Below are 8,976 nucleotides of genomic sequence, written 5' to 3'. Positions count from 1 at the left end.
ACATGAATGATAAAAATATTGAGGTAAAAATATATATATGCATTAGTTGAAACTGGAAAAAAAAACCTTAACAAAATCAAATACCTTGTCAGAAAAAGTAGTCAATCCACAATTAATCATGATGCTTCATTTTGATTTTTTTTTCACCAAAACAGTGCCACAATATAATCAGGAACATATGTCTATTGACAATACGTGCAATGAATCAGTAGGTATCTCTCTATACAAAATGGCATGTGATATGTTTTCACATTTTCAGAATAGGGCCAAACATATATGTAACTGCTCTGAGAGCAAGAGAAGCATGCTTACAAACAGGATGGATGATCATGTAACAGTGATTTAAAATAAATGAACAAAAAACTTTGCCAAGCATTTACGTATGTTTTGACAAAAAAAAAAAAAAAAAAAAAAAAAAAAAAGTTATATTCGTTTTAATGCTACTCTGTCATGTGTTTTCCCTAAAGTGAGGAACACTGTCAAATACATCTGCAATATACATTCAACTGCTGTTTTTTTTTTAACCTCCCTGTTATGTTTGTTTATATTTCCCAATGAATTCTAGAGGATATTTCAAAAAAAATATTTTTCTCCTCAAATTAATAGAAGGATGTTGAAATGTGCATGTAATTTTCTCTRTTTCCTTCCTTGTCTATATGTAGAACTAACAGTGTGATTCAACAGGAGGTCAATGCATAGGTGATTTGCAGAAACTGGCCCTATATGGCATTATGGTGGGCACAGTGATCTTTTCCTTTCTTTTTTCCCTGYATTTACTAGATAATAAAAATGAGTTAAACATCAAGTCAGATTCGTACTGAAGACAGAGAGTAAACTTGTACTGTCGCTCATTTTTTATAGCTGGATTTTAAACCAAGTCATTCTGGATACCTAAAACTACCTGACAGTGTTCTTTTGAAGTAGCACCAGTTTGAGTTTGTCTAACCTGAGAAGCTTATCACAAAATTAACTTTGACCTGTTTGCTTATTTCCCTTTCAATATTTTTTGCATTGTGATTACCTTTATGGGCAGAAAATAAAATGATACATTATCTTACACTGTTACAGCACCATTAGAAGGTTGTCGTGTAAATCTTGATTTTTGTTTTCTTGCTGTTATTTTAAGCCTGTAGTTACCTGTTTTTGCCATCAGCAGGCATTGATATGATTTGATGAGGATGCACCCTAAATTCTTAAAAAGAAGGCTTATAGTTTCTTCTTTTTATTATTAGTTTGTTTTAAGCAGACTGGACAGCAATCTCCTTTAACTTTCAAAGGTGCTTCGCAATCAGCTGGTGGGCATGATTCTACAAAACAGGTAATCTGACCAACCTATGTCAGCAAAAAAAGTAACAAAAATATAACATTTAGCTACAGTTTCAAAACAAGAAATATATTTTCTACATTTTTTGAAGAATAAATTCCATATAATTTTGGTGTAAACTGATATTTGTATGATATCTATCTTCCTTAGTGGAGCAAYACATCATTTTATCTAACATTCATCCATCCATGAAACACCAGGCTCCCAAATACCCAGATATTTCTTTTCTATAACTACACTTAAAAAGTCATTATGATAAAAAAGAGCACAAACGAGATGAGCTTTTACTGACTTTAATGCTTTTAASAGCCCTTTTCAAAAACCTTCTGGAAAAAAAAAAAGGTATGTAAATGCTGGATTCTTCAACACTGGGATATCTGAACAGCATCAGTTTTGGAGCAAATAACTGATGATGTATAAAAATAATTTAGAAACGATTACCCAGAAATTTGCAACACAAAATTAGAAACACTGTTTTGGAAGCAGAAACTAATATATTAGTTATAGTTGATCCCCAAACTGGATTTCACCATACTTACTTTGCATTCACACACAGTGCAAGGGTCCCTTTTCCAGGTTTCATTGCTGGAATATGATTTACCTTCTTCATCAGTGCAATCAGTTTTACTGAGGCGTGATTCAAGTTTTTTTATCTGAAAACATGAAGGAAAAGTTAATTGCTGAACCAAACAGAAGCAAAGTTATTTTTTGTGTAGGGGTTTATCTTTTTGGCTGGGCTATGCAACCCATGCTAAATACTGCTCCTGTTTTTTTTCCTTCTGACTGCTTAATTTTCAAAAGACTGAAAGATTAGAAATTGGAAAAGTTAATAGCTATACAAACAATATTTGCAAAAGAAATGAGAAATAATAAACCCTTWACTATCACTGTAAATTTTCCTGCTGGTGGGACATGCATTTAGAGCATACAAAGATAAGCAAGCTGATGTATTTGTATCTGATGTGAATGGAAAGACAAATCTAAACCTATTGATATGTCTAAATAAAAAGATAAAAATAAAAGGTTTTTTTTGTATTTTTTCCTTCATCATGAAACAGGTTTATATCATTAATTTAGCTTGCTGATTGTGTGGGACTACTAACTGGATGGACATCTTTTTAAAAAATCCCCAGATCTTTTCTGCATAAAAAAAAAAAAAAAAAAAAAAACAGGAATGTATTCAGTCTTTACTTGACCTGCAATTGTGATTCCACTATCAAAACAGGAAAACTGTAATGAGTGCAATGATTAAATAATGTCACCAAAAAATGGTTTCAAGTTATATGAATCTATGATTCGTATCTCTAAAACAAATARTGAAGCTGCTCTGAAAGACTTACTTATTTTAGGCAAAAATTTCATCCTACCTTGGATCTATCAGCTATCTGTGGTATTCTGAATAGAGATGCTTTCTATGCCACAATATAGAAAACGTCTTCTTTGAACTATCTTTATCTTAACTACGTTTACAGCTGTAGTCTGGTATATTACAACTTTTTAACTTTATATTTTAAACACAGTTTTATTTAGAGAAATTCTACACATTGCAGATCTTAAAGTCCACATAAGCCACATAAGGAAAAAAAAATATTTCCACAGAATAATTCCATATTTAGAATAGTTATAACTCCAAGTTCAAAGTCAAGAAAATCTATAAATCGTATTGTAGTAAGTAAGGTTTCAAAAGCATGTAGAAATGAAGACTAAGAACACACTATGCATTGTGTACTGTTTTGCTTGACATGTTTTTGGCTGCAATATATGTATAAATCACACAATCACAGAATGGTTAAGGTTGGAAGGGACTTCTAGAGATCATCTTGTCCCCTGTCCCCTGCTCCAGCAGGGACACCCAGAGCACAGAATACTGTAAATTAAATCTACATTTAGAAACTATCCAATAGAACACCTTACCTGGTTTCTGAGGCTTGAAATAGTTTTTTGTATTTCCAAAACAAACTCTTTGAAGTCATTCACTATGGGCATGTTTCTGTTCTCAKCAGATGTTGATGTAGCATTAAGAAAATATTTACTCTGTTTCACAGAACTACAACAAATGAACAGCAGGATATTAGATATACATACATACATATATATATATATATACATACATACATACATATAAAATATATGTTTACCCACCTAGATATTTTAGAACACTTAGTAAGAATGCAAAAGAGCAGCAATTAATTGTATGCATTGCAATGGGAAACCAGACTCAGCAAGGCTGACGACAGGCTCAGAACAGGTAAGTTATGGATACCTGTTTTGTCACAAATGAAAGGATATTTTTTATATTGAGAAGAGCAATATATCTACCCTAAGCATGGAGAAACACAGAATTTTCAGCAGTGATATTCTAAATGTAAGAACACCCTAATGTCACTGTCAAAAGAACCTTAGTCTCTTGAGTTTTTAAGCCCAAATCAGCCCAAAGCCCCAAAAGTGTTACTTATTAAAATAATTTGAGTTCRTCTTTATAGTTTCTTCCTCTAAATGATCATTAGCATAACACATATTTAAAGAAAAACATTTTTTAAAAAGGAAARCATTTTTCACAAATAAATGAGAAAAAATACTTCTACACAGACACCAATTCAAATTCAAATTCAAATCATTTTTGAAATCAATACAGATTACAGTACACACAGTATTCAAGAGTGTGCTGTCTACTGCACTGAGCAGTTGATCTTTTTCAGAGATCTACAAAACTATGTATTAATCAGCTCAATATGTAGGTAGGAAAAAGATATGAGTCTATCGAAGTAACTGACCATAACTGACCACTTTATTTGATAAGTTTTTTAAAAAAGCATACACTCAAAACTAGGGGTAACTAATCATTAAGATCTTAAAATCGTCACATTAATCTAAATTAATGTTACCAAGAATTCCTATTTGTTAGTATGTCTTCACAAGGGCTAAGTGATATCCAAAGGCTGAACTCACATAGATGTACTCTCTCACAAACTAGAACTCATGATTTATAATGTTTCTGAGTAAATTGGCAGGTGTTCAAGCTACATAGTTTCACATACTTTCTCATCTAAATTAAAGAAAAAGAACTTTAAGTCACATAACATGCCAAAATTCAAGTAAACCAGCTACTACTGTGTAAGAAATAAGCTTCTCCACCTGTTCTATTTATTGAAAATAAAAATTAAAAAAAAAAAGAACCAGAAAGAACTCTTCCAACCAAAAATGCAACTTAAATACAAAATTGAGCATGAAAAGTGAATATGTGATGAAAGATGTTGCAATAGCTTTGGCTATTATGTAAGTAATACAGTTCACCTGCAATGATGAATGAAACATTTAAAGGTTCCTTGAAAAGCACCTTTTTTTTTTTTTTTTTTTTTTTTTTTCTGCTGCCTGGGACAGCAGGACTTAGACATAAGACATAGACATAAAACATAACTTAGACATAGTAAGTGCCTTTTCTTGTTGAAAATTAGAAGATACACATTTTGTAATAAATACATGAATTCTAAAGACTCTGTTATTGAAGGTTAGTTTCCAACTCTCAGTGAAGTGAAATGTAACACTGGTTTATCTTGAAGTTACAATATTCATAAGTTTTTAAAATTGCTGAAAGGAATACACCGATACACCTATTTATCTAGCTAGTTGATTTCCTTGATTTGAGTGGGAAGACTCTGACTGAATGTAACCACTGTTCTTCTCAATGCACCAGATATATAAGAAGTAATAATAATACTACTTGCTAAAAGAACGCATGATACATGGAGACTATAATAATTCAAAAGGATGTCAACTTTGCTCATTATTGAACTTCAGTTCAATTTTTTCCCAAGTGTCACAAAAACTTTGGTCTGAGCAGAATCCCATTTAYTCCACTAATACACAGATAAGTTTTAATTCCCCAGAAATGGCAGGGACTTTACACAATTGAATATTTGTGATTGGCATTGTGATTTACCCCCTACTCCCCCCCACTACAGGATTTTGAGGATCTGTAGCACTGCTCTCCTCCATTCCTGCTTGGAGTATTTTGGTGGTAGAAGCAACTGGTGTCATTATCAAATGGTATAAATACCATTATACCATAATACTGTAACCACTACTTAGCTCTGTCCTATTTTATATGAAGACTTGGCAGCTCTGAGGTGAAAAGGAAATAATTCTCAAAACAGTTTGGATACGGCAGGCACAGCACGACTGTGGGATTCCTAATCCCCACAATTAAGCTTCATTAAAGACTTTTCTCCTGAAAACACAGGAAGAACTGAAATAATACACTGTGTCACACACAMAAAAAAATCTTAGAAAAAAATAAGCTTTGAAAAAAAATGATTTTCACTGTTAGTGGATATAAGGAAGTGTCAGACTGAAATACCTTAATCATAAGCTTGAAAACATAGACTAGAAAAAAAAGTAGTGTGCACTTACAAAGAAGAAATTTAGCTTCATTATTATTTGTAAAGAAATCCTTTTCATACTCCTTTTTCTCATTAAAAAGAGGGGAAAAAAATGAAAAAAAAACTCACCTTACTGTTTTAGACATTTTCATTTTCTTTAAGGGCTTGTCTTCCTGAAAGCTGTAATCAAGTGAACGTCTTCCCCGAAAGTGATATGAAAATGCATTAAACTGTCCTCTAGTTCTACAGTCTGAAATTAGACAAGAAATTACATTTTACAAACTAAACTATAAATCRGCAGTTATAATATTAATATGGCTTTACAAATATCTTCTGTCTTGGCAAAGACGGTTCACATATTCAATCTGATCCTGTCTGGAATCAGTTTGACTGCAGCTGACTATGTCTCAGGGATTGCATTTAAGACAGCATTTAAGCCAGCTGGATGAGGAGAATTTGATTATTCATAGATCAGAACTTCAGGGTGAAACAAAGGAATAAAGGTTATTTTCCCAAGTACATCAGTCTTATTTTAACTAATTATTTCACTTTTAAAACGTCCACATTCTTACTTCTCTGGCTTTTAAAAACTGTCTTCTTTGGAAAGCAGTTGTTACATATGGAAGAAAATATCATTAACAAAACAAACGAACAAACAAAAGAGCATCACAGCATGTTGTCTCCTCAACCATTTCAGGTATTATTATTTGTTATGCACAGAGTTTGGAAGCAAATCCTCAATTAAATCCTGGAGAATATTTGCAGACAGGATAGTTACTGGCTGATCAGCTCACTTCCCAAAGTTTAGGGATTTAAAAGCTATCACCAGTCACTTAGGCCTTGATACATTTTCCAGTGTTGAGCAGATGTCTCAAACCTGAGAATAATTATGTCAAAATTCCTCTCCTAAGATTCCCAAGAAGATGTCCTCATACGATGAAGTAAGTCTTTCCTTTACTTTGCTGTATTTAGCCTTCCAAAAATCATTAATATTTGGAAGGAGTCCCATTTAAGAAAGCAAAGAAAAACAAAATAAGACAAAAATGAAAACAGCACTTTGGAGAGAAAAGAATTGAAAATACTTTTTTTTTTCTTTTTCATTTCTGTTCACAGAAGCTCTAAAGAGTAAAATTACAATGGGCCAGGCAGCAGCAGAAACCAACAGTATGTTGGTTAGAAGCAGAGAAACTGCTAAGAAAGTGGAAGGCGAAGTTCAATACAGAATCCCACGGACATAGCCCAATTAAGTCTAGTGTAAGCAAACACTAGTGTAAACTTAGTGGTAAGAAAAGCCATTAACTATGGGAAGAGGTCATTTTCCCTAATATTACTCTTAACTTGCAACAGAACAAATTTATTCTGAAAGACAAGAACACTTTAGAAAGTATTACTTTGGAATTTGGCAATATTTAGATCTAATACCTAAAGTATTAACAAAAATTATTGCACAACTTCAAAGTCAAGAAAAGAGTCGAGGGACTTCAGAAACAAATTATAAAGTTTCTTGTCTCACATAAATAAAAATATAATAGTACTATTGATTGCTCTCTGTGATTAAAATACTATGTTTTTATTTACACTGGACATTTATTTAAATAAGACTATTATCATTTCCCTGTTAGAAAGCAATTTAATTTATCTACAGCTTAATATCAATTAAAGAATTACTGACAAGAGAAAAAGATGTAGTGATTGTATTTCAGCCCTTGGAGTAGAAAGTATCTACAGATCACTACCGGGTACAATTTAACCACACAATTCTTCTAACAGTAGCCATGACACTCTACACTAAGTAAATTATTATTTTTTTCTTTAAAGTGACTGAAAAAAAGCATTGGAAGTTGCTTCTTTGGAAAATTTGAAGCTTTGGTGTTCTGTCTTCACTGTCAGTGATGAAAGGAGAAAGATGGAAAGTCAGTTAACTTTGTTAAAATCTAATCTGGTATTGTTATTTTAAAACGGAATAATGCCTTGCTTTATAAAAAAATAAACATTTGCTTTACTCAAGAAATCTAAGAAGCAGCTTCTTGTAACTAAGAAGATATTCTGTTTTTCATGTGGAAAATATTTTGATTTGAACAAAACAGGAATGATAACAAAAGCAGATGTATCTTTTTAAAGAAGCTGATAGCTGTACATCTGGGTCAGTTATTAAATACCCATAAAGCGCAGTAATATATTAATGATACTTGCCTTCTAAATCTTAATTTAGAGCAATCTAGGATAATTTTAATCATATAATCATCATATCAAGTAATTTAATTGAATTCCTTAAAAGAAGGAATATAATTTAAATGTTTCTCTTCTAATAATAAAATACATGAAAAACAACAAATACACATATTTTATTTATCTTAAAGTAACTGATGTTCTTTAAAGTAYACTCTGTATGTACTCTACTTCACAGTAAGTCCCCAATGCCAGATAAATTACTTCTTAAATTGACTTGCCTAACCTTGGATTATCATAGACATCATCACTCCTATTCTTCCACGCAAGAAATAAATTAATTCCATTCATCTTTCAACTATTTCATTAACTTTTGCACAGACTTCAAAAGAGTTGAGAATAAATGAGCACAGATAGACAATTCTTAAAGCACTCTAGTTATTGACTTCTGTTGCCTGGCAGTTCTCTAACTGCAYTGAATTTAGTAATACTTTCCAGTAGTAACCCTCTTGAATGAAAATACATACTGGACTGTTGAATGGCTCAAATCAACAGATTATTCCAAGAATAACATTTGCTCTAGAAGGCTCAGTAATAACATTTAGATAATCAACACAATTTCACAGAACAGCTTTACAATTTTTATGAAATGTTGTAACTAATGTGTTACTGAAATTGCCTGCCAAGTTGTAAGAGCTGTGGCAAAGTAAACTTATCCCGAACTGGTAGAATATGATTAATTTGTTTACAGCAGAATGCTTTAAGGATAGTAATTGATTTCCTCTTAATGCTTCTAGCATATGTTACTATTATTTTGAAAAGATTCTGAAAGATTTTGTCTGGGAGGTAAGCTACTACTGATACATTTTTTGAGAAGAGATTATTCTGCAGCTTGCTTATCTGATCATGCTGGTCATTGTAGTACAAGATACTATTGTTAATGATTTTTAGTCTTACCAACTACGGCTGTTTTTATTTTATATATAACCACGGAATTATTGCCAAAAAAAAAAAAAAGCACTTTTCCCTCAAATAAAAAACAGTAATTTTATTGAGAGACAGCATATAGCCCCAAACTTGAAGTTATTTATGTGTAGAGAAGGC

The 8,976-nt window shown here is 32.0% G+C and overlaps 1 protein-coding gene across 1 annotated transcript in view; it reads right to left on the bottom strand.

Moving 5' to 3' along the window:
* Positions 1-553: 553 nt before the first annotated feature.
* Positions 554-8,976, bottom strand: part of PXDN (peroxidasin) — a 68,859-nt gene continuing 60,436 nt past the window's right edge. The window contains exons 20-23 of the mRNA XM_026037067.1: positions 5,833-5,953; positions 3,239-3,371; positions 1,864-1,977; positions 554-1,332 (exon numbers count right to left, since the gene is read on the bottom strand). Of these exons, the coding sequence (XP_025892852.1) occupies positions 1,207-1,332; positions 1,864-1,977; positions 3,239-3,371; positions 5,833-5,953 (494 nt within the window). The 3' untranslated portion in view covers positions 554-1,206. The remainder of the gene's footprint in view (positions 1,333-1,863; positions 1,978-3,238; positions 3,372-5,832; positions 5,954-8,976) is intronic.

The sequence above is a fragment of the Nothoprocta perdicaria genome, unplaced genomic scaffold (genome assembly GCF_003342845.1).
Source record: "Nothoprocta perdicaria isolate Ctin4 unplaced genomic scaffold, notPer1 scaffold_19, whole genome shotgun sequence".
Taxonomy (NCBI): Eukaryota; Metazoa; Chordata; class Aves; order Tinamiformes; family Tinamidae; genus Nothoprocta; species Nothoprocta perdicaria.
This window is presented reverse-complemented; position numbering and strand designations above follow the sequence as displayed.